Source organism: Hemiscyllium ocellatum, chromosome 7 (genome assembly GCF_020745735.1).
Source record: "Hemiscyllium ocellatum isolate sHemOce1 chromosome 7, sHemOce1.pat.X.cur, whole genome shotgun sequence".
Classification (NCBI taxonomy): Eukaryota; Metazoa; Chordata; class Chondrichthyes; order Orectolobiformes; family Hemiscylliidae; genus Hemiscyllium; species Hemiscyllium ocellatum.
In genome coordinates this window covers 103,352,089-103,378,941 of record NC_083407.1, presented here as the reverse complement: position 1 = coordinate 103,378,941, position 26,853 = coordinate 103,352,089, and the positions used below count along the sequence as shown (strand labels likewise).

Below are 26,853 nucleotides of genomic sequence, written 5' to 3'. Positions count from 1 at the left end.
GGGTTTTAGATTCAGTTCAGCAGTAGTGTGTGTGTGTGAAGAAAGGCTGCTGGGACAAGTCCATCCTGGTTCTCTCCCTCCCTCCTTCTGCCTTTCTGACTTCATAACCTGAAAGCTTTCTGTGCCATTTTTATTCTTTGTGGAAAGGGGTTTGTTTATTGGGACTGTTGCATGTTTTTTGAAACAGCATCATTAAGTCAGGATAGCCTGTCAGGTTTTGGATAGGATAAGCTATCTGGCATTCTATTTTCTGTTCTTTGTGTTTCATTCCATCATTTTGTGAATAAATTCTGTTTGTTTAAAACATGGCAGTCGACTCAGTGAATTCACTCCGGGAATATCCACTATACACTTACTGCAAACAAATAGCAAAGTTACAGTCTGGGTTTCCTGCTTAAAAATGTTTTGAGGGGTCGGTCCTGGTCCGTATCAAGTGATTATATACATATACAATACTATGCAGTTCAGGCATACCACTGTCAGTATCATTTCAAGTTTTGTGTTCTTTGGTGTTATTTAATTTAACCAATATCTTAAGTAACTGCCTCAGATCATTGATCAGCAGTTTTATTATCAAATGTAATTATAGGCTGCAGATTGAAAGTCCTGGATTTCTGATCAGGACCTAGAGCAGGAGGGTCAGGGTGAGGTGCGTTCTGGCCAGTGTTTGACTTACATAGCATACAAGTGAAATAACTCCACAGAGGCTGGTATCCCATCACCAAGTCACCCTTTATTTACACGTGCATAGTGCTTGACACTGGTCTAGCTTCCACAGAGCCAGCTCTCAGAGTGAACAGAACCTTTGGCACTCCTGTTTATATCTGTCAGCCACGTTTCCCTGATTGGAGCTGTTAAACTGATCCAATCAGTGAACTCATATTCTATTCAGGCAGCACGGTGGCTCAGCAGTTAGCACTGCTGCCTCACAGCACCAGGGTCCCAGGTTTCAATTCCAGCCTCAGGCGACTATCTGTGTGGAGTTTGCACATTCTCCCTGTGTTTGCGTGGGCTTCCTCCAGGTGGTCTGGTTTCCTCCCACAGTCCAAAGATGTGCGGGTCAGGTGAATTGGCCATGCTAAATTGCCTGTAGTGTTGGGTGCATTAGTCAGGGGGAATGGGTCTGGGTGGGTCACTCTTCGGAAGGTCGGTGTGGACTGGTTGGCCGAAGAGTCTGTTTCCACACTGTAGGGAAACAGTGAGGTCCACCTGTTGTAAAAATCACTGCAGTAATGTGTGGAATGCTATTCATATTCCTGTCGAAAACTTTATAGCATTATATGTTCACCTCCAGCCTTTTGTCATATGCTGTCTTTGCATCTTTATTTGTCTTTTCAGTTCCCTCCTGAACTTTGATGTTCCACCTGGTTTGTCATTGTATTATCCACCTGACAGCTGTCATAAGCACCCTTTTGCTTCCTCACCTTAATCGCTATTTCTGAAACCAATGAGATATGGGTTTACTTGCTGTACCTTTAACCTTTGAGGGGCTTGATCTATCTCCGCCCATTCTTCAGGTGTCATATTTTCTGGCCAATCTTTGATTCTAATGTATTCAGCTCAGACCCATCCTTACCCTATTGACGCTGGCTTTCCTCCAGTTAACGCTACCTACTCTGCATTGTTCCGCATCCTTTTCCAGAATGCTACAATGATCACTGTTCCCGAAATGTTCTCCCATAGTCACTTGATCCACCTCATTTCCATGAGCCAGATCTAGCAGAGATTCCTTTCCCAATGAACTGGCAACATCCTGTTGTGGAAAATTCCTCTGAACACACACACACACACACACACACAACACACACACAAACAACTTTTTCCCTCTCTACCCTGTACACTACACTCCCAGTCTATATTTGAATAAAGCTCCCATTATAACTATTCTTTAATTATTGCACATCCATGTAATTGTCGGCAAATGTGCATCCTTACACCCTTTCCACTGTTCAGTAGCTTATAGATTACACAACGTTATGTAATTAGTTCCTTAGCTTTTCCGAAATGGATTTTGTCTATAATGCTGACCTTAATCACCATTGTCACTCCTTCTCACCCTTTCCTAGCGTTCCTGAGTGCCTTGTGTTAAGGAAAGTGTAACATCCAGTCCTGCACTTCAGTGAGTCCTGTCTCTGTCAGAGCTAATCCTTTTAATCAAAGTCAGTGCATTTCCGTACATACATGCTCAGCTGATTTAGACTTTATTACTATCTCCCTCGTGCTGTCCCCTATTCAAGATCTTACTATTCCCTGTTATGTAGCTACCTATCTCTCTTCTCGAATTCTGTATGCCTTGGTACACTGCTTCTGGTTCCCATACCCCTGCCAACACAATTATAATTAACACAGAAAGTGTGTTCTCTCTTACCACAAAAGGGAACAAACACAATGGCAAGGATCTCACTGACACACATCTTTTGTGCAAAATAAAGTTGTACCCAGCTCAAGGCAGCAGCTGGGAGCAGGAAGGGATGTGCTGTGCTGCCCATTCTCCCCTCCATTGCTGCCAATCGTGGGGAGGGGCAGATTTGAAGCCACAGAGACCAGCAATGATGAAAAAGCTGTCACTCAGGGCTTCTTCACCCCTAATCGTCTCTGCCCCTTCAGATTTCTGCTTCACCCTATACTCTCTGTCCCTACGTCTCTTTCTCACTGTCTCTCTCTGCTCACCTTTCACATTAAAAAGTAATCTGTGATCTTCTCTTTCACTTTATGTTTGGAGAATGTGGACATTCCGAGGCCCCGAGGAAAAGACAAGGGCATCTCAGAGGAAGATCAGCGTTTACCCACAATAGACTTGGTAAGTACTATCTCAGGTGCTTGCTCCACTTTGAATGTTAGAGGTTGAGCTGGTGGAGATGGCTGTCCATTGTCACTCAGCAAGGCTGGAGTGCCCAAGAACTTACCAGGTAGATAAACTGCCACAGGTTAAGGGGAGGGGGAACAGTTGGGTGCCTGTCTGTGTGGAGTTTGCACATCCTCCCTCTGACTGCATGCGTTTCCTCTGCGTACTCTGGTATCTTCCCACAGCCCAAAGATGTGCAGGTTAGATGGATTGTCCATACTAAATTGCCCCATAGTCTCCAGGGATCGGTAGGCTAGTGTGGTTCTTATCGCCGAGCCGGGAATTTGTGTTGCAGATGTTTCGTCCCCTGTCTAGGTGACATCCTCAGTGCTTGGGAGCCTCCTGTGAAGCGCTTCTGTGATCTTTCCTCCGGCATTTGTAGTGGTTTGAATCTGCCGCTTCCGATTGTCAGTTCCAGCTATCCGTTGCAGTGGTCGGTATTTTGGGTCCAGGACCCAATATACCGACCACTGCAACGCCTGGACCCAAAATACCGACCATTGCAACGGACAGCTGGAACTGACAACTGAAAGCGGCAGATTCAAATCACTACAAATACCGGAGGAAAGATCACAGAAGCGCTTCACAGGAGGCTCCCAAGCACTGAGGATGTCACCTAGACAGGGGACGAAAAGTCTGCAACACAAATTCCCAGCTCGGCGAACAGAACCACAACAACGAGCACCCGAGCTACAAATCTTCTCACAAACTTTGAATAGGTAGGCTAGGCGGGTTAGCCGTGGTAAACGCAGGGTTACAGGGTTGGGGTGGGTCAAGGTGGAATGCACTTTGGAGGGATGGTGCAGATGCAATGGGCTGAATGCCGTCCATCCACACTGTAGGCATTCTATGATTCTAATATGCACCAAACCACTCAGAGTAACAGTCATGAAAATCACACGGTTCAGCCGTGACCATGGCTTCCTGTTTGGCAGACCACAGATTGCACTGGTCTTCCCTGTTCCAATGACAACACATCAGGGAATTTTGGGAAAGTGAAGAGGGTAGCCATGGCCCTGGAATGTGGAGGAGGAACAGAAGCCATGCTCAGATTTCCTCTGTTCCTTAAGATATTTTCTCACAAACTCTTTATTCTTTAAAAATGAGTTAAACTAACTCAAGAATATACTCTCTCCCCAACGAGTTAATGGTGTCGGCTTATTTGATGGATTCTTGCTCCAGCTAAAATCCTATAGTTATGGCATGGGTTTCACTGGTATTAATAACCAGAAGATGTTATTGCGGACAATTTTAGAGTTGTTTGGCCCCTCTATGACTGTATGAAAGATGGATCCCTAGTTACTTGCACCACCCAGTTGGTAATGATGTGGAAGAAGCAGATTAGAATGTCCTGATTCGATAACCGAGGGTCAATACGGCAGAATAATGAAAGATCCAACATCAAAAAGCAAGTTGTTCTATCTGTTAAATAAATCTCCTTTCACCATTCTGAAGGTATCTGGTGAAGGGGTTGATGAAAAGTGTCACATGTTTGCACTGAAAGGTCCTTGAACAATAACCTGTGAAACAGTCACACCAACAGTTCTGAAAACTGAATGTCTCAGTCATAACCTTAGCTTCTTGTTTTACAGTCAATAAACAGACCATATGATCACACTGGTCTACATTGTTCTGTGTACAAGGCAATGCACAGCAAGAGAAAAGTAAATGCTGCAGTGTTAAAAATAATAATATCTTTCCGTTTAGAAATATTTGAACATACCCAGACATTCAGCATCATCAAGTTCGGGTTCAGAGACTGACTGGGAATCTGATTTTGATCCTAAAATGGCGAAAAAAGGTTCAATTTCTCAGGTAATTAGTGAACTCTCCTAGACTCGGGCTGTAGCTGAAAAAGGCAAATATGAAGATATTATCCACAAGATGGGGTAGGTATTCTCTGTGTCTTAAAGTCTGAAGGGGTGAGATGTTTGTGAGGTGATTTTACAATATTTTCAATCAACCAGAGGTATATCTGGGACAAGGTGGTGTATGGACCCAGACCTTCTGACTCAGAGGGAGACAGTGAGACATACAAACGAAAGTAGGTCATTCAATCCATCCCATCTACCCTGCCATTCAATGAGATCACAGCTGATCTAATAATCCTCAAGTCCACTTCCTGGCCTTTTTTCCTCATTAACATTGATTCGCAGAATGATTAAAAATCTTTCTGTCTCTGCCTTGAATACATGGAAGACCTAGCCCTGTGAGTTAAAGAATTTGACAGAATGACTGCCCTCTGAGGGAAGAAATTCCTCCTCATTTCAGTCCTAACTAGACAACTCCTTGATCAGGGATTATACCCTCAGGTTCTAGCTTCTCCCATAAGTAGAAACAATCTCTTCACTTTTACCCTGTCAAGTTCCCTATGACCCTTGCACGTCGAGTGGAGACATGACCATATTGAGCCAGATTCCCGGTGTGGGTTTGTATATGTGCAGTGGAACCTGTTTGAACCCTGAGTGTGATTTCAGGGTATTCCCTGTTTGGGTGAAAGTTGATTTATTCATGATGTTTCGATCCACTGCAATCTCGGCATTGCTAACAATAATTAGCAACAGTCGGCTGAACGATACATTGACATCGGCCAGCCCAGTGCAGCAAGGCTTCACAGAGGCTCTTCCAGAATCTTGTATGTAATAAAATAAAAGCTGTGGATGCGAGAGATCTGAAACAAGGAGAGGAATTTCTGGAGAAACTCAATAGCTGTGTGGATAGAAAAGCAGAGTTGATGTTTTGTGACCCTTCTTCAGAACTTCCAGAATCTTACCTCACAGCTGATGTCCCAGACACCTCCATCATAATTCCTATTCCACCAGAGATGATACAGTGGGAGGAAGCAACACTTGCAGGATTCAGCATTGATTTTCCCTGGAGCGTCGGAGAATGAGGGCTGATCTTATAGAGGTTTATAAAATCATGAGTGGCACGAATGGGATGAAGAGGCAAGGTCTTGACTCAAGGGTAGGGGAGTCTAGAACTAGAGGGCATAGGTTTAAGGTGAGAGGGGAATGATTTAAAAGGGATCTAAGGGGTAACTTTTTCATACAGGGGGTAGTGCATGTATGGAATGAGATGCTAGAGGAATTGCTGGAGGCTGGTAGCATTACAACATTTAAAAGGCAGTTGGATGGGTATATGAATAGGAAGGATTTAGAGAGATATGGGCCAAAAGCTGGCAAATGGGATTAGATTAATTTCGGAAATCTGGAAATTGGCATGGATGAGTTGGACCGAAGGGTCTGTTTCCGTGCTGTACACCTCTGTGACCCTGTGATTGCACACTCCATGAAGCCACCTGTTATCAGGGCAAAATTAGACATGGAAATCACTGGCTGGTTCTTTCCCCCTCTTCTCCCTCAACTGCTGAATCAATACTCTTCCATTATGGATCACATTCATTAGTGACCATCGAACTTTCATGTCATCATTTTTCTTGAGTCCACCACAAATGGATACATTTTTACCAACTTTCTCATTTCCTTCTGACTTTCATTCCATCATTCCTCAACCTTCTTTTCTATGTATCAGCTTTTTAAGGGAGTGTATTACCACTGAAGGCTGGTAGATGTACAATGGGCATCTCACATGTCCCTCATCAGATCATTGCCAGGAAAAGCTGCCTCTTGCAGGTTAAGTCCTGTCCTACAGGATACTCCAGCATTTCAGGACAACTTAGCAGTCAAGGAAGTTAAAAATCACACAACACCAGGTTATAAGACTTATGATCTTATACTCCACAACCACTTGATGAAGGAGCAGTGCTCTGAAAGCTAGTGCTTTCAAATAAACCTGTTGGAATATAACCTGGTGTTGTGTGATTTTTAATTTTGTCCACTCCAGTCCAACACCAGCACCTCCAAATCATAGCTGTCTATGCACTCTCTGAAATATTAAAAGGTTAACAATGATAGCAAGATCGAAAAGAGATTCCTCAGAATTTATCTCAAACTGCTTGCTATTCTGAGAGATTTCACTGCACAACACTTGAACATAAGGCTGACTGAAGCCTTAATAAGAACTACTTAGTGCCATACAACATCAGTTCACTGTTTCACTGACTCTGACTTTTATAACCAAATGAAAAATCTAACACGAAGATATCTGAAAATGAGGTCAGTCAAAGAGATCACGCACATGCTTAGATGGATAACAAGACAATTATTCAGCAACAGAAAAGGAAAAGGACCGCAGAAGTAACATGGTCCACACGTTCACTTTGCAGTGCAGGAGATACTTGCTCGGTTAACATCAGAATAATAAACAATTGGATTAAGTCCAAACACATCCTGGGAACCAAGCAGGTTTCACTCCAGATCTCAGTGACGTTCTCACTCAACAACACATTGTTCTGTTACACTGCCTTGGTCAGCCCTCCTGATCAACATTCTGATCATCAGCACTACCTTCACCCTCAGAAGACTGATATCAATCATTTTATCTGCACACCCCTCCTCCCAATCCTTGTTGACTCCAAGCATCGAAATCTCACCCTAAGGTGGCCTGTCATCTGATACGCTGCGACCCTATTGGAATGTGAGCATTATATCTTCATTCTGTGAGACCTGCAGTATCTCAGAGTCATGGCAGCTCCGCAGCACCTGGAACAGACCACACACCCCCCGCCATGAACAGGCATCGATGGCCACTTACAGAAAGTTGTGTGCACAGCCCAGACCATCATGGAAGCCAATCCCCCCATCCATGCATTCCAATTCTTGTTGCTGTGGAAAAGGCTGCTGACATCATCAAAGACCCCTCCCACCCTGGTGATTCTCTCCTCCAACCTCTTTCATCAGGCAGAAGACACAGAAGCTTGAACACATGCACCAACAGGTTCAAGAACAACTTCTTCCCTGTCATTATTAGACTGCTGAAAGGACCTCTCGAACTTCAAATAATATTGACCTTACTGCGTGCAACTCCTGTGCAGCTGGAACCTTGTATGCCTCACGCTGCCTAAGCACCCTAGGATCGTCCTGGACGTCCTGGTTTGCCAAGATCTGCCTGTACTGCTCACAAAATGAAACTTTTCACTGTGCTTAGGTATATGTGACTACAATATATCAAATCAAATCAAACCATACCATTGGAGCATTATGGAATGGAAGTCTTTTCAATTGAGGGACTCTACAGATTGGTGACAGGGTGTCGTCAAAGCAAAATGGGTGCAGTCAGTAGCACCCTGCATCTAGGGGGATGTCAGCAATGGGAAATAGTCCCACTGCCTAGACCGCTCAACTCCCCTTGTTTCAGGGCAAGGAGAGAAACGGCAGTTATCTGCAACAAAGTGGCATCAGTCATATCCTGGATACATTTATGGGCTAAGGATTGGGAGATTCCACATGAGTTCCTAGTTATTCCTTGAAATGAGCCAGTGGCAGAAAGATTCAGGGCAGCTGTGACCTTGACAGCCACTGGGATGGGATTGCCATCCAATCCTTCTGATAGTTTGGTGATGAAGGTCCAAACATCCTCAGTCGGAGCTGTCAATGTTTTTCAGAGAGTTCAAGAAAGTGATAGTGAGACCTGTGGATCCATCCAGCCCCTTGGTGGCCCTTCACCTGCTGCTGTACAACAACCAGCCGAGGTTGCAGTTATCACTGGGCTTTCTGACAATGTTCCTGTCTCCTACTGTGTTACCTTTGGAGTTAACACAAGGCCATCCAACCACCATGAGGTTCATGTCAGATGGTTGAGCGATAGTCCATGAGGAATGTGAGAAAAGTGACCATTACTGAAGGAACTCCTAAGCCCTCATGTTCATCACAATGAAACTTCAAGTTACATCCTCACAGAGTGCAACTGGGAGGCTTGCTGAGGAGGTCAATATCATGTCTCTGTAAGGAGCTCTGAGGTGTGTCACCTGATCCAAATGTACATTAAACAACCAAAGCTTTTATGTCACATTGGGAGCTCGAGCAGTCTGCCAGCCAGCAACATGTTTCCCCAACTAAAGAAATGCATCCATTGCAAATGATAAATGGCATCCATGCATACTTATAGTGATGTGTGCAAATATGGTAGCTGAGAAGTGTTCTCCAGGACATAATTCTTTGTGTTCATTATTAGAGAATGAATTATCTGCCAATGAAGTACAAATTGAAACCAAACCAGTGGGAGGGCACTACTGAATGAGTGAGTGAAGGCATGATTACTACAATTCTCCCAAACAGAGCCTCAAATGTGAAACATCCTCCTCCATTTTAAACTAGTTCACAGGGGAATTTAAACTAATTCAGCAGGCGAAATTATAGTTCAATTATACCAGAGGTTGAGAGTAGTGAAGTCAGAACGAAGATTTCAAGATCACAAAAAGGCACCAGTAAGCAAGAAGTTGGTTTGAAGTGTGTCTCTCAAACGCCCTAACTGAGCCATCACATTTCAGTCTAACATAAGCCTTCTTCTTCCTCTTGACAAGAGATTCAACTTCCTAAGTAAACCACGGCTCCCGCGCTCGACCGGCCAGGGACATCCAGAATAAGCTGGGTGAACTTGCAGCATGGGTTGGTACCTGGGATTTCAATGTTCTGGCCATTTCAGAGACATAGGTAGAGCAGGGACAGGAATGGTTATTGAAGGTTCTGGATTTAGATGTTTCAGGAAGAAGAGAGAAAATGGTAAGAGAGTGGGTGGTGTGGCACTGTTAGTCAAGAACAGTATTATGGTTACAGAAAGGATGTTTGAGGACTCGTCTACTGAGATAGGTTGGGCTGAGATTAGAAACAGGAAAGGTGAGGTCACCCTGTTGGAAGTTTTCTATAAGACTCCAAATAGTTCCAGAGGTGTAGAGGAAAGGATAGCAAAGATGATCCTCATAGGAGTGAGAGTGACAGGGCTATGGGAGACTTTAACTTTTCAAATATTGACTGGGAATACTGTAATTCAAGGACTTTAGATGGGTCAGTTTTTGTCTAATGTGTGCGGGAGAGTTTCCTGACACAGTATGCAAACAAGCCAGCAAGGGGCAAAGCCATATTAGATTTGGTACTGGGTAATGAACCAGGCCAGGTGTTAGATTTGAGGTAGGTGAGCACTTTGGTGATAGTGACCACAATTCTGTTATGTTTAACAATGGAAAGGGATAGGTATATACTGCAGAGCAAGAGTTATAGCTAGGAGAAAGGCAGTTACGATGTGATTAGGCAAGATTTAGGATGTTAGGATGGGGAACGAAACTGCAGAGGATGGGCACAATTGAAATGTGGAGCTTACTCAAGGGCCAGCTACTGCGTATCCTTGATAATTATGTACTGGTCAAGCAGGGAGGAAGTTGTCGAGCGTGGGAGCCATGGTTTACTAAGGAAGTTGAATCTCTTGTCAAGAGGAAGAAGAAAAGAAAGCTTATGTTAGGATGAAATGTGATGGCTCAGTTAGGGTGCTTGAGAGTTACAAGTTAGCCAGTTAAGACCGAAAGCGAGAGCTGAGAGCCAGGAAGGGACATGAAAGGACATTGGTGGATAGGATCAAGGAAAACCCTAAGGCTTTCTATAGGTATATCAGGAATAAAAGAATGACGAGAGTAAGATTAGGGCCAGTCAAGGATAGTAGTGGGATGTTGTGTATGGAGTCCGAGGAGATAGGGAAAATGCTAAATTAATACTTTTCATAAGTATTCACACTAAAAAAAGACAAAGTAGCTGAGGAGAATACTGAGATACAGGCTACTAGACTGGATGGGATTGAGGTGCATCAGGAGGAGATGTTAGCAATTCTGGAAAGTGTAAAAATAGCTAAGCCCCTTTGGCATGATGGGATTTATCCTAGGACTCTCTGAGAAGCCAGGGAGGAGATTTGCGAGCCATTGGCTTTGATCTTTATGCTGTCTTTGTCCACAGGAATAGTGCCAGAAGACTGGAGGATAGCAACTGTTGTTCCCTTGTTCAAGAAGGGGAGTAGAGACAACCCTGGAAATTATAGACCTGTCAGCCTTACTTTGGTTGTGGGTAAAGTGTTGGAAAGGGTTATAAGAGATAGAATTTATAATCATCTAGAAAAGAATAAGTTGATTAGGGATAGTCAACACAGTTTATGAAGGGTAGGTCGTGCCTCACAAACCTGATTGAGTTCATTGAGAAAGTGACCAAACAGGTGGATGAGGGTAAAGCTGTTGATGTGTTGTATATGAATTCCAGTAAGGTGTTTGACAAGGTTCCCCACGGTAGGCTATTGCACAAAACATGGAGGCATGGGGTTGAGGGTAATTTACTGGTTTGGATCAGAAATTGCCTAGCTGAAAGAAGATAGAGGGGTGGTGGTTGATGGGAAATATTCATCCTGTAGTTCGGTTAATAGTGGTGTACCACAAGGATCTGTTTTGAGTCCAATGTGGCTTTTCATTTTTATAAATGACCTGGATGAGGGCATAGAAAGATGGGTTAGTAAAGTAGCGGATGACACTAAGGTCAGGAGAGTTGTGAATAGTGATGATGGATGTTGTAGGTTCAGAGAGACATAGATAAGCTGCAGCACTGGGCTGAGAGGTGGCAAGTGGAGTTTACTGAGGAAAAGTGTGAGATAATTTACTTTGGAAGGAGTAACAGGAATACAGAGTACTGGGTCAATGGTAAGGTTCTTGGTAGTATAGATGAGCAGAGAGATCGCAGTTTCCAGGTACATAGATCCTTGACAATTGCTACCCAGGTTTATTTGTTTGTTAAGAAGGCATACGGTGTGTTTGCTTTTATTGGGAGAGGGATTGAATTTTGGAACCATGAGATTATGGGGCAGCTGTACAAAATTCTGGTGCGGCCACATTTGGAGTATTGCGTACAGGTCTGGTCACCACATTATAGAAAGGATGTGGAAGCTATGGAAAGGGTTCAGAAGAGATTTACTCAGATTTTGCCTGATATGGAGGGAAGGTCTTACAAGAAAAGGCTGAGGGACTTGAGGCTGTTTTTATTAGAGGGAAGAAGATTGAGAGGTGACTTGAGACACATAAGATAATCAGAGGGTTAGATAGGTTGGGCAGTGAGAACCTTTTTCCTCGAAGGGCAATGGCTAGCATGATGGGACTTAGCTTTAAATTGAGGGCTGATAGATCTAGGCCAAATGTCAGAGCTAGTTTCTTTACTCAGAGAGTAGTAGGGGTATGGAACGCACTGCCTGCAATAGTAGTGGACTCGCCAACTTCAAGGGCATTTAAATGGTCATTGGATAGGCATATGGACAAGACTGGAATAGTGTAGGTTAGATGGGCTTCAGATTGGTTTCACAGGTCAGCGCAATATGGCGGGCCAAAGGGCCTTTACTGCACTGTAATGTTCTATGTTCTATGTTACCCAAAAAAAACTAAATAATTCCACTTCTTTGCGTGTGGTGTCAGTCATTTTATTTTGTTAGTGCACAGTTGGCTTGTGATTTGATTGGGCAAGGTTCTAATTTCTCCACAGTATCAGTGACTTGCAAGTTCCACCAGTGACACGAGAATTCTCCCCCTTCCTTCATCTTCCCTTTTCTGTTGCTATCCCAGTGGCTATGATAACCTTCCAGCTGCACCTCCACCCCCCCCCCCCCCCGCCACTCCCACCACCATTTCTGTTGAGCCCCTTTAAGTAATTATTAATGTCCCCACTTTATCTCCAGACCCACGACTAAAGACCATAAGACCATAAGATAAAGGAGAAGAATGTACACCACTCAGCCCATTGAGTCTGCTCCACCATTCAATCTTGGCTGATAAGTTACTCAAGCCCATTCTCCCGCTTCCTCCAGTAACCCTTGGTACTCAAGAACCTATCTATCTCACCTTGGAAATTGCCTGTGAAGACACAGGAAATCTTCACCTTGGCTGCAGATGTTTGGAAACCCAATAAGCTAATCATTAAAAAAAGCAGTAAAACCCAACTTAGCCATACAAAGATGCAGTGTTGCCATTGAACACAGTGCAAAGCTTAAAAGAATTAATATAATATAGTTTTGTTTACTGAATTTAAAACTTTAATGTAAGAGTTACATGTAGAATTGTCATTAGAAAGAATTGAAAATCTTATAGATAAAATACTGCAACATTGTAATAATGGAGATTAAAAATTTGATGAAAATGTAAGACCATAGAATTTAAAAGGCATTGATTCAATACAAGAATACATGTGTGAAGACAGCAGATTATAAACAGCATTGAGATGCTACAGATTCAAGACAGCTTTAAATGAATAAGAATAAACACATTAAGAATAGCTGAACAAAGAAATATTATTTCACAAAAATTGAGTGCCAGGGATGGGCCAAACAGAATTCATGATGGGACATCTTGGGGAAGACCATTTTTAAAATATGAAATAATTTAAAAATGATTATGAAATGTGAAGTTGAACAAGTTAACATGTTACTGTAGTCAGTATTGTAATATTGTTACATTACATTTACAATTTACAAACCCATTCTACCAGTTTGTTTAGCAGTTTCTAGATTTTCTTCTTGTGCAGTTTCTATATCACTGTGTTTTCTCAGCAATTTGATATTTTCCCCAACATTTCAATTTTTTAAAAACAATTACTGCTTTTGTACACCTGAGGCCAAACTCCTTCTGTAACTGATGAATAGCAATGTTCCTTGTACTCAGCTCAATGGACCATCCCTTTACATCTGCTATCTTTTCTGCTCTTTCTTCCCTGACTCCATGTTTTGACATTAATCACAACTCCATTAGGTGGTGGATCATATTGAAGGTTGATTAAAAATCCAAATATATTACTCCAGTGAATTAATCTTATCTTTCCTTCAAAAAAGGTTCAGTAATTTATTTTTCCAGCATGAATTTGCTTTCAGAAAATCTATTCTGTTCTTCTTTGTAGCTTTAATTTATACAATTTTTACAAATTAACACTTGAAGAAAATTTTCATTTTGCTTCCTACCATGATCATTAAGCTAGTCTGTAACTCTTGATTTATCTATAACTTAAAGCTCACACAGAAAGCATCAGAATGACACCATGACAGGTACACAACACTTCACAAGACTCTCACAAACAGACCTCATTCCTGCAGGAGGGAGGGACGAATATCGTGAGAAAGCAGGTTAGCTCCGGAGGTAATAAAGCTAGCCAGCGAACCCTCTTCCCCTCACTGCCTCTTTGAAGAAGGTGAAGTGCCTATCATGGGCAGAGACACATGCTGACTGCTGGAGGAGGTATTACACATGGCCAATCCTCTTCATCCCTTCAAATATCGATTCTATCCTACAATGGTGCCCTAAGTCCTTGGCAATGACTTGTTTCCTCCCAGTCGCCGTTCAGAAAGGGTGTTTGCTCAAATATTAGATGTAGAAATGCTGTGCAGCCTCTTTAATGAGTGTTGCCAGGCAACTCAGTGACAATCATTTCTTCAAGCAGCCTCCGGATGGTCATTTCCCATCATGTGCTTCAATTCCCTGACATGGTCAGCACAACATCGTGGGCTGAAGGGCCTGTTCTGTGCTGTACTGTTCTATGTTCTATGTTTTATGGTCACAGTGAGGTAAATTGGTTTGCAGATCAAGAGCCATCTCAGAGGCTCTTTTCCGCATGAAGTATTTGGGAAAAATTTGCCCAATATTGTTTGGCCTGAAAATCAAGTTGTTAACCAAATCATGTACTTTCATGAATACCAGTGATCTCTGTCTGTTTATACCCAAACTATCTCTCAGCAATATTTTGAACTTCTGCCTGAAAGCCTATTTTTCTGGGCTAGTCTTCACCAACACCAGCACCAATCTTTGTACTTCTGAATGATGGCTAGAATCTGAGTTACTTGTCTGGTAATCACCTGAAATGAGTCGACAGGAACAGCCCGAGTTCATTAACCATCTTCAACACTCGAGATAAAACTCCAATCCAATGTGTAATTAATTCTGTCCATTTTACAAACCTCCCTTTACCACGTACAAGAAAGACAATGAGCAGATTTGTTAAAAGGGTTCTGCGTTCACAATGAACGTTCATCACCCGGGAAATGGGGGATCACTCACCTAGAGCCATTGCTCAGCTGTTACCTCGGATACCAACTTCCCAATGGGGAAACAGATCCTAGAGCTGATAGCTCTGTCTTATTCAATGTAGGAGATGGGGAAAGGTGTTTGGAAAAGATGAAAGCATTGTGAAAAAATTACCTTTTTGTTTAATGTAGAAATATTCAGAGAGATCTCCTGACTCTTCACCGAAGAGAAGCTCAGATCATGGAATTGCCATTCTCGTGTCAGGTGGAGATCTCAGCAGTGAGAACACAACTGAAAATTACAATAAACATGAGGAAACGGTCAGTAATTTATGGTGTTGTAAGTGGGTTGTGGTCAGGAATGCAGTTTATTTGTCCTCTGGGTGAGATTCTGGACTTTTATCTCCTGTGGTAGAAGTTGATTTATTTTTTGGTCTGTTCCCTTGGATGATAAATTAAACAACAGGTGGATCAGTGACGATAATTAAAGATGGAAAGAGCTGAGCATCTGATTGTATCCAGCAATGGCCATGCAGAGGGTGAGATGTGAACCGCACATGCCTATTAAACCCATTCAGGCAGCATTCCCACACTGCTCCCTGGTGTCACGCCTGTCAGTGGTGACCAGGTTTCAGGTATACACGATCCCACCTAAAGGAAGCCAATGGTTCTTAAACAGATGGCGAGCATCTGGCTGCACATGCTCTGGAGAAACATGTGGGTGGAGAGATGTGGCTGACATTACTCCTGAGGGGACATGGTTCTCTTCCAATGGTGCTCCAGAGGCCCTGGCTGTGAGGAGGGAGGAATCTGTTCTCTCCACGTAGTGGCTGGAGGCCATCCAAACATCACCATCAGTGGGAAGACATTGCTGGGTTGGTGAGCAGTAAGGAGCCTGCCAACTCCAGATCTGTCCCTGTCAATACTGGAGTTGCAGTGAATCATGCAGACCCCCCTTTGAACTGAACAGTCAGCAATGAACCCCTGAGTTTTCCTCGCATTTTCATTGTCCTAGAATAGAAGAGCCTTTCTTGTCACTTGCACTCGAATGAATGCAGTGAAAGGTTTGTAATGTCACCACTCAACACCATCTCAGATACAGAGTACCTCGGTACAGATACTTTAAGTGCTGTTACTGAGTTCAGCATGCAAAGAGAGTTTAAAAAGTCCAGAAAGATCCTGGAAAGTGACCATAAAGTACTTCAGTTCCAACCTCTCTCCAACATGAGCCGGTGCCTGCCAGCCCCAGAATACCAGGCCATGCTGCCTCTAGGGGCCGGTCTCCATCCAGGACACACTCAGCCACCACTCCAGCTCCGGCTCCGGCCCACTCCACTGCCACTCCGGGAATTGCCTGCTCGCTCTGCTGTCACTGTGGGACAGCTATAAATCAGTCCCTCTCAATCCCTTTGCTCCTTCACTTTGTTTAGATTCAGACTCTCCAAGGAATTATAACTCCTTCATTCCCACTGCCAAAACACAGGCACCAAAAAGAATCAATACCTAACCACTTAGTGGTCGAGCTTATTATTCCTCCTGGTATTTTGTGGCAGTCCTCTACAGTAACTCTATGCCCTGATTTGATGCCAGCCACAAATGTGGGAGATATTCTAGTTAAGAATGAATAGTGTGAAATAGTAGATACAATAAACACAGTGAGAGGGGAACTGCTGGATGGACTGACCTTCCAGAGGGTGAATAAATCACCAGTGTTGGATGGATTGTAACATAAAGAGAAATTGTGGGAAAAGCTCAGCAAGTCTGGCAGCAGCTGTGGAGAGAAATCAGAGTTTTGGGTCCAACAGAACTTAGCAATTGGATGTTGTGAAATCCTGCACATAAATTAGTCTATGTGAGAGCCAGGGGCACCAACATTGTTCACATGATCTTTCGACTGATCAATAATCAAGTTTAAAACTGTATTCTTCAAAGTCAGGGCGGGAATATAGACAGCTCTGAAGATTGTTTTGAATTTGAATGAGCTTTATTGTCAGATGAGTGGAGTGAAAAGTTTACAAACCATCACTTACGGCACCATCTTGGGTGAAAGGTAACTCAGTAAAGATTCTTCAGTATAAATTCTTAAAAGAAATTTGAAAAAAAATTGTCAGCATTACAGTCCCACAACAGTACAAAATCACAGTAATAAATTAGAAAAATAAAGAAATAAAAGTTCAGAATAACAGACCTCCACAATAATGTAATTAAAACAATAAATTAAAAGAAAGAGAAAATATGAGAGGTTTTCCAATCCTCACTCAATACAGTCGAGGTCCCCGAGACTGGAACTCTGCAAACATTGTACCATTACTGAAAAAAGATGTGAGGGCTAGGCTTAGTAATTAGAGGCTTGTCATTGTGACTTTGATGGTGGGCAAATTATTAGAATCAAGACTGAGAGATAGAATTAGCTGTTATTTGGAAAGGCACAGATTAATCAGGGATAGTCAGCATGGTTTTGTTAAGGGGAGGCTGTGTCTTAGAGACTAAATTGAATTTTTTGAGGCAGTAACAGAGAGGATTGACGAGCTCGTGCAGTGGATGTTGTCGACCTGGATTTGAGGAAAGTATTTGACAAGGTCTGGTATATCAGAAAAATTAAAGCCAATTGCACACAGGGGAATGTGGCAAAATGGATCTGAAATTGGTTCAGTGACAGGAAACAATGGACAATGTTTGACAATGTTTTTGCGAGTGGCAGGTGATTTGCAGCATTGTTCTACAGGGATCAGTTTTGGATCCCTTGCTGTTGTGGTATATATGTGGTGTAGAGGTAACATTGACCAGGAGGCCCAGGTTCAAGTCCCACCTGTGCCAGAGGTGTGTAATTATTTCTCTGAACAGGATGATTAAAAAATTGTTCAGATTTAAATATAAGAGATGTGTAACTTTTTTATTGTTCTATGTTCCTTGCTGAAATCAATGGTTTCAAAATTAGACAGAGGGGAGACTGCCTCTCCTGAGGGAAAGGGGAGAGAGGGGAGATGGGGAGGGAAGACTGACCACTACCCCCCGACCCATCCTGTGGGAGGCCACCGCAGAGGCCCTGCCATCTGTGGGCCTGGACACATCATCCAGATCAGGAGCAAATGCTCTGTCCTCAGACTCATAAAGACCTGTAGTGTGCATGTCAGGTGGATTAGCCACAGTTAAAATGTGGTTATGGGGATAGGGTGAAGTCTGGGTGGAATGCTCTTTGGAAGGTCAGTACAGATTCAATGAAACAAATGGCCTCTTTTCACACTGCAGGAATTCTATGATTCCTATCTGCCCAAGTATTCCAAGATCTCAATGGCCTTCTTTGTTCAGAATAAGAGTCTAGAGTAACAAAAGAAATAGAAGCAACACTGCAACAAATAACCATATTCTTCTCTTCAGGATCTTTCAGACAGCGATCCCACCCTGGATTTCGTCACGAAAATATCATCAGGTTCAATAAAAGAGGCAGATCATCCAATTCTGAAAAAGGCCTTAAAGCACAAGGTAATCCTTCAGCCTCAGCTGGGCCTGCAGCTGATGAAGCCAAACATCCTGATCCAGTGGGAAGGAGGCAGTGATCCCTGATTATCCAAAGTTGGAAGGATGGGAAAGCTGTGCAGTGATTCTGTACATTCAAGCTCAGTGAGGTAGCTTTGTCCCCAGGTGTGATTTTGGACTTTCCCCTCCTTTGGTGAAGTTTGATTTATTCACGGTGTCTCTTTCTGTTGCATCAGGGCACCATGAGAGGTCTGGGCATCTGATTGTGACCAGAAATGGACAGTAAGGAGGGGGACACAATCTGTACATTCCGATTGGAACTGACTCAGGAATCACAGCATCTTCTAATGAGTGGGGTGTGCAGCCAGCACTCCCACACTGCTCAATGGCTACACACGGTCTCGAAAGCAGAAATATGGTCTCGATCTGATGGCTCTGTCTTGGTCATTGTAGTAGAAGTTGTACAGTCAGAGAAAACTACATGCAGCATTTCTGAAACTTTCTCTTATCACTGCAGAAACGTTCAGCAAGACGTCACAGTCAGGAAAAGAAGGGATCTGACAAGGACCAAGATAAATCTAAATTCACTAAACCTGCCTCAACGTCTAAGGTAATCACAGAACTGCCCAAAACTGGGGCCACCCGTGTGTAAGGGCTCAGCAATCCTTGAGTATTAAAGGTTGAAGGGGTGGGAGTTTATTTATACCTGAGTGCATTCCCAGTGTTTCCTCCTTTACTATTAGTTATCTATTCAGATATCTTGATCGACTGATTTGGGATCATCAGAGTTACGATCACCAACGATATGTAGAGACAGCGAAATGGAAACCCTGGCTATCCAAACATTTCAGAATTGAAGGCACACAGAGGATGGGGTATCAGTGTCCTCACTGTCTCCTAGAGGATGGGGTATGCACTGCACCCCCTGGTCAATTGACTCAGACAGCTAGTTCTACTGGTTGTATTGAAGAAATGAGGAAGTGGAGATGAACTTAGACAATCATAACTCTGCAGGTGAACAATGACAGTCATTCATAAAAAGTGGTATCACCCAGTTATTGTAAAGAGATATTGCAGATAGCACATAAATTTTCTAAGTCAGAACATGTAGGAATACAGGAAACACAGGCATTAAACACCACTATGTTACATGGCCAGGACTTCATAAAGATGTCATGCAGTTCTGTAGAACATACCATATATATGTCAGATGGTAGCAAAACTTCAACATGTAATCAGACCAGCCCCTTTGACATCTCGGCGAATTTTTGAAGAACCATTTGGTCGAATGTCAGTAAACTGTGTCAGATTATTCCCAAAAATGAAAACAAGACATCGGTTGTGGATATGACTGCCCGAATCCCAGAGCTATTTCTTTGAATTACAAATATAGTGAGGATGGTAGTGCAAAGGTTAGTTCAGCTCTTTACTCTTTTTTTCATTCATGGGCTGTGTACATTGCTGGCTGGACACTTACTTATTGCCCACCTCTAGTTGCCCTTGGGAAGATGAAGGTGAGCTGCCTTCTGGAACTGCTGCTGTCCGTGTGCTGGAGATACACCTCAAATGCTGTTAAGGAGGGAGGTCCACGATTTTGATTCAGAGACAGTGAAGGAATGGCAATATATTTCCAAGTCAGAATGGTGTGTGGTTTCAGGGAGGGGATCTTCTTGAGTGTTGCTCTCGCTGCATCCACCCAGGCAAGTGGGGAGTATTTCATCTCAATCCTGACCTGTGCCTTGTAGATGGTGGACAGGCTTTGGAGACAGAGGAGTGAGTTACTGACTGCAGTATTCCTAGCCTCTGACCTGCTTGTGTAGCCATTGCATTTGTATGGTGTGTCCAGTTGAGGTTCTGGTCAATGATAACCTCAGTGATGTTGATTGTGGGGGATTCAGTGATGGTAACACCATTGAATGTCAAGAGGTAGTGGTTAGGTTGTCTCTTAGTGGAGATGGTCATTGCCTGGCATTTGTGTGGTTGAAATGTTACTTGCCACTTGTCAGCCCAAGCCTGGATGTTGTCCAGATCTTACAGCATTTGAACATGGACTGCTTCAGTATCTGAGGAGTCACGAGTGGTGCTGAACATTGTGTAATCATTGGTAAACATCTCCACTCTGACCTTATGATGGATGGAAGGTCATTGATGGAGCAGCTGAAGATGATTGAGCCTAGGACACTACCCTGAGGAACCCCTGCAGAGATGTTCTGGAGGTGAGATGATTGACCTCGAACAATCATAACCAACTTCCTATGTGCTAGGTATAACTCTAACCAGGAGAGAGTTTTCCCTTGATTCCTATTGATTCCAGTTTTGCTAGGGCTCCTTGATGATACATTTGGTCAAATGTAGCCTTAATGTCAAGGCCTGTCCCTCTCACCTCACCTCTGGAATTCAGTTCTTCTGTCCATGTTTGAACCAAGGCTACAATGAGGTCAGGAGCTGAGTGACCCTGGTGGAACCCAAGCTGGGCATCACTGAGCAGGTTATTAACTACCACTTGAGATACCATTTATTCAGGGTTCTAACTTTATGCCCAAAATATTCCAGGAAACCATTAGCAATTTGTGAATAAAACAATCATAGTGACTTGGCTATCATCTGTAAACATAGGGCACATTGAAGAGATCACATCAGTCTAAAACCTCCAAAAGATCCTTCCACATCTGGCAGAGATTTTTCTGCACATCCAAACACCTCATCTACTGGATCCATTGCTCCCAATGTGGTCTCCCCTACATTAGGAAGACAGGACAGCAACTCATGGAACACTTCAGGGGACATCTCTGGGACACAGGCACTAGCCAACCCCACTGCCCTGTGGCCGACCACTTCAACTCCCCCCTGCCCCCACCTCCGCCAAGGACATTCAATTGCTGGGTTTCCTCCACCACCAAGTCCAGCCGGGAGGAAGAACACCTCATCTTCCACCTTGGGATCCTCCAACCACACGGCATCAATGTCGACTTCACCAGTTTCCTCATCTCCTCTCTCCACACCTCCTCCCAGATCCGACCCTCCAATTCGACACCGCCTTCTGGACCTGTTCTACCTTTTCATCTTCCTTCCCACCTCTCCGCTCCAACTCCATCCTCAACTCCAACCCATCACCATCACCATCACCACTCCTACCTGAATCTAACTATCGCCTTCCCAGTTACCTTTACCCCAGCCCCACACCCACCCTTCCTTTTATCTCTCAGCCCTCTTCCCTCCCAGCCCACATTCCAGATGAAGGGTTTATGCCCAAAACATCGACTCTCCTGCTCCTCGGATGTTGCCTGACCTGCTGCGTTTTTCTAGCGCCACATTTTTCAACTCTGATCTCCAGCATCTGCAGTTCTCACTTTCTCCTAACCACGTTTAAGGCACATTATCATGAATACCCACACCAGTGAGACAAAAGATTACATTTTTTAATAATTTCTTGCTTCTCACAAGAGATTCTGCAAATGAATCTACAAGGTTTTGCTTTTTGAATGGATTTATGGCCATGAGATTAGAGGTCCATTAAAATTAATTCAGGGACGTTCTTAAATCAAAATAATGAAGTCTCAGTGTTGAGTTATGTGCCCATGTTTCACAGAAGACTCATAGGAACATGTAATGTATCACAAGAGCATTTCAAAGTTTCACAAGTGAAAATAAAAGAATAGATTACTAAACATTCAATAATTAGAACATTTCTAGCAGGAGATGAATAGTGTTACTTTAGCAAAGTGAAACTCTGAAAGGAAAGTTGAGTCGTCGACACAAGCTAGCTGAGGGAACTAGGAAAGAGACTTATCGAATAAATACTTCTGATAGTGGGAAGAAGAATTGGTGATGCTAAAAAAAGGAATTAAGAGTCCACTGCCAAATATAATTACCTTTCTGCTTTCAAACAGAAACCTTCAGGGAAACAGTTCAGTCTTGATTTATTAAGCTATCAACCTTCATTGACATCAATTCTAAGTGCAGAGAGTGATCAGGACGGAGATGAAAGGAAAAGCCCCACCACGTTATCTGCCTCTGATGTTACTGGACAACATTCCAAAACAAAGGCCACAGCTGAGGAAGGCGAGCACCAGGGGAGTTCCCAGCAGGAACAGGTCAGTGATGTGTGTTAAAGGTTAAAGGGTCTTGTGATAATTCAGACATACACAGCACAATGGAGTTTGTTTGTACCCTGCGCATGGTGGAGGAGTCATTTTCATTTTTTGATGAAGGTTGAGTTATTTAGGATTTAGGGCCTTGGTTCTTCGAGCACCTTAGTATGACCAGTAATAATAAGAAATGGCAGTTCGAGAGACCTGGATAGCATGTCATGCCCAGGAATGGGGACACAAGGCATGGGACACAGACTGCATACTGTGTTGTAATTGACCCAGGTAACACATAATATTTGCACCACTGTATCGTTGTCATGAGTGAAGCAGACAGTGTCTCCTGCACTGCTTGTTCAGATGTGGGAGATACCAGATTGCAGTGGTCCCACTTCTGTCTTCATCTGTCCCCCTCCTGTGCTGGCAGCTTCTCTGCCTTTGGACAGCTCAGCTTCTCCATCTTCCTCTCACGCCCATCATTGCTCCTGTAATTTGTCATTGTCCAGACCATATCCTTGAGACAAATTGAATTCCTTGTCAAAACTACTTCCTGCTTCCCTCTCTCAGCCTCTGCCCAGGTCAATGCCACAGCTTCAGTGTTTTCAACCTCCATCTTAACTTGTCATCACCTCCCCTCGTGACACTCCTACTCTCCCTTAGCTGTCCCTTCTATTATAAGGTCCCCTATGCAAATAAATGGTCATACACTCCTGCAGCTCTCTACTGACACTATCATTTCATGTGGCCCCGCTCTACAATTGTGACGATCACAGATAAAGCCAAAACTATACTTTCTATACCTCTCCAACACATCCCTCTGCTCCCTCTCAACTCCATTTGCTTTGATGCCATTCACAAGTCATTTACAGCAGCACTAAAAATGCCCAAATGTTTTTTGTACCAATCTACTCCCCTTTTACCCTCGTGTGCTCTAGGCTACATTTGCTTCTAATCGGTCCAAGCCTCAGTCTTAAAATTCGCAACCCTGCCTTTGAAACCATTGATGGCCTTTCCCAATCCTTTGTCTGTCACCCCCCGTGGGCCTCTAACCCTCCAATTCCTCTGATCTCTTCCAATGCTGGCCTCTTGCATCTCCCCAATTTCATCACTTCACCACCAGAGGCTGTGACTCCAGCTTCCCAGATCTAAGCAACGGAATCCCTCCCCGAAAGCTTTCCAAGTGTTCCTCCTTAAAACCTGCTTCTTTGACAAAGGTTTAGATAATCCATCTCCTCACATGTCTCTGTGTCCAATGTCTTCGTAAATACTTCTCTGAAGGGCCCGGGAGTCACTTTACTACAGTGAAGGTGCTACACAAATGCATGTTGCTTTTGTAAAGGCAGTGCAGAGTGATCGATGAGGAGGACTGTGTTTAGCAACACTGGGTATATCATTTTAATCTCAATAAGAGACACGTGGCACAGCATCTCAGCCTGTATTTGGCAAGAATTTTCCCTCATTCGTATCAATCGCAAACTCAAAGAATGGAAGTGTGAAAGAATGGAATCACGACACCATTCTTGGCTTCTAATTTTAAACAACCTGGCCAATGTCAGGGCCACCTGAGGTGAACCCATGAAGAGAATGGCCAGAAGGAAGATGTTGTTCATCCTAAAGGAGGGAAGCATGAGGAGGCCATTCGGCCCCTCGAGCCCGCTTTGTCATTCAATAAGATCATGGTTGAGCTTCCAGCTGAATGTGCACTTTCCAAACGGGTCCCCATCCCTCGATCCCTGAAAATCCAAACACTGGATCAACCTCTCTCCTGTGTATAATCAGTGAGTGAGCATCCCTTGCATCCTGGGGTAGAGATTTCAAAGATTCATCAATTATCTCCTCCCCTTAGGTTAATGGAATCATGAGGGACATGGATAAGGTTAATAAAAAAGGTCATTTCCCTTGGAAGGGGGAGTTCAAAACTGGGGGGCATATTTTTAAGGTGAGAGGGGAAAGATTTCAAAGGGACCTGAGAGGCGACTTCTTCACACTGAGAATAGTTTGTGTGTGGAATGCACTGCCAGAAGAAGTGGTTCATGCAGGTACAGTTACAACATTTAAAAGACATTTGGATAGGTCCATGAATAGGAAAGGTTTAGAGGGATATGGGCCAAATGCAGGCAAGTGAAATGAATTTAGTCTGGGAAATTTGGTCAACATGGACGAGTTGGACCGAAGGGTATGTTGCCATGCTGTATGTTTCCAAGACTCTAATTGTCCAACCCTTTATCCTGAGACTATGGCCCTCGTCCTGTAGACACCAACCAGAGTTACAGATCCAAAACATCCATCTGTCAGATTCTCTCTGAATCTTCCATGATTTGGTGAGGTCATCACTAATTCTTATAAACTCTAGAGAGTTTATCCTACCAAATTTCTCCACGTGGAACAACTCTCTCACCCCAGAGTACACTGTCCTTAGACTCCAATACCAAATTAGTATTTCAGGCCAGGCCTTACCAAAGCCCTGTATATTTGCAGGAAGATGCCATAACGTAAAGTCTTGAATTCTAGCCCCTTCCCCACAATTAAGTCCAACAGACCATTTGCTCTCCTAACTATTTGCTGTGCCTACAAGTTACTGTTCTGTGTTCCATAGACAATCCCTCTGTATGCCAACATGTGTAATTGGTTTTATAAAATAGTCTGCTTTCCTATTTGTCTTGCCAAATTGAATTATCTCGCATTTCCAATTTAATACACTAACCGTCACCACTCAGTTACCTATATCCCCTCAATCAATATGCTTCTCACAGCTTCACTTTCCACCTAACCTTGGGACATGATATTTGAATACACTATGCATGGTCCCACTGTCTGAGGCACACAATAGACTGTAAATAGTTGAGGCTCCACTCCAGTTCCTTCGCAATGGTTTGTTTCAGATTGTCAACCTGAAAATGGGTTGTGCTTATTATTTTCTGTCTGTTAATCAATTCTCTGTCCTTGCTAATATATTATGCTAACACAGTGAGCCCTTGTTTTATGCAGTAATATTCCATATAATGTATTTTTGTTTGCATTTTGAAAGTTTGAATATTTTCCATGCAGTTGTTCCATTTCTCTGGCAGTTACATCCTCAAAGAAACAGTAAACCAATTACCAAACATGATTTCCCTTTCATGTTGCTTCTGCCTAATTATACAATGATATTTTGAATGACTTGTTATCTCTATCTGTATAGTGGATCCCAACAGTTTCCTGGTGACTGCTGCCAGTCCGAATTCCCCTGGAATTTCCTATTTTTTACTTTCTTCCATTTCTGAAAGGAATGAGTGTTACTTTTGCAGACTTAACATTATCTCGGACCCTTCCAGAAAAGGGGAAATTTGAAAGATCACAATTCACTGTGTAGGAAATGAGTGGCACCAGTGCATATCGGTGGTATCAGTAATAGTGGCACCAGTAGATATGGCTGGTACCAGTAACACGGGCCATTACCTGCCTAACCAGTAGCCCAGGAGGGACTGCCAGTAATACTGGTGATATGCTATCTTTCCAGTTTATCCAGCGGTATTCATTGCTGCTGCACTTTTGTGTTGCAGGATCGAATGAAGGCCAACTGATGTCAACACACAACTGAAAGGACACAGTTCCTTTCTACTTTGCCTGCGTGCGTTATTTGTGTGCGACAGTGCGGGTAAAATCCTCTGGATTAGTAAACGCAATTGAGCAGAATTTGAGGTGATAGCTCTCCGTATGTCCAGTCAAAATATTCAGAATAAAAGTTTAATTCAAAGCTGTGCTAATGTTATTGTGCCGGGGGGGGGAGAAAAAGGACAAACAGACGGAATGAAAATCCAGGCCCTGTCTCCACCAACAATGAGACTGAAACTGACATCAATCAATGAGGAAGTCACAACACTCAGAGTAAAAGTTTGGGGGGCGGAAATGCAAGTTTGTTTGTGTGGGAATGAGAACCAATGAGCCAGGTTTTCCAAACACTGGCCCCTTCAATCGGACTGACGTTCACTAACCTTTTATTTTAATCAAACCCGACAGAAGATTTCCGCATTTCCACCAGGAGGGACCAATCGGGAGTCCTTCAGAAAGGCGAAGCTGCACTTGTGTTCTGATAGGTTCCCCCAGACTGCCCCCATTCCCTGTTTCTAGCGGCAGCCGCCTGCCTCCTTGTGAAATGTGAAGGTCTGGGAATCTGGGAGAGCCGCTGTGACAGCTCCCGTGAAAGGGTCAGTGTGGAAGGCAGGTGTGAGGTGGGAGAGCTTCTGGGAGGTTACCTGCAACCCATTAACCTGCTGCCACCTTGACTTCTGCTGGTGGAAGCTGCTGCTGGGGACTTACCCCGGAGGTCCCTGCAGCACTGAACACAAAAAATCATTCGGGTGAAACGACAGGGGCTAGTGTGCCAGGTAGGTACAGTGCCAGGAGGGTAGGGGTCGGATGTCAGTGAGTAGGGTACCAGGGGGCAAAGGGGAATGGTGGCTTGCACAGGGCAGATCGGGATTGGGTGGGAGATATCGAGGCGGGCTACTGTTTGAAGAGGGGAGTGTGGGGTCTGGACTATGG

General features: G+C 43.6%; 1 protein-coding gene across 1 annotated transcript in view; it reads left to right on the top strand.

Moving 5' to 3' along the window:
- LOC132817661 (uncharacterized) overlaps positions 1 to 26,594 on the top strand; it is a 63,681-nt gene extending 37,087 nt beyond the window's left edge. The window contains exon 10 of the mRNA XM_060828161.1: positions 26,440 to 26,594. Within this exon, the coding sequence (XP_060684144.1) occupies positions 26,440 to 26,594 (155 nt within the window). The remainder of the gene's footprint in view (positions 1 to 26,439) is intronic.
- The last annotated feature ends 259 nt before the right edge of the window (positions 26,595 to 26,853 follow it).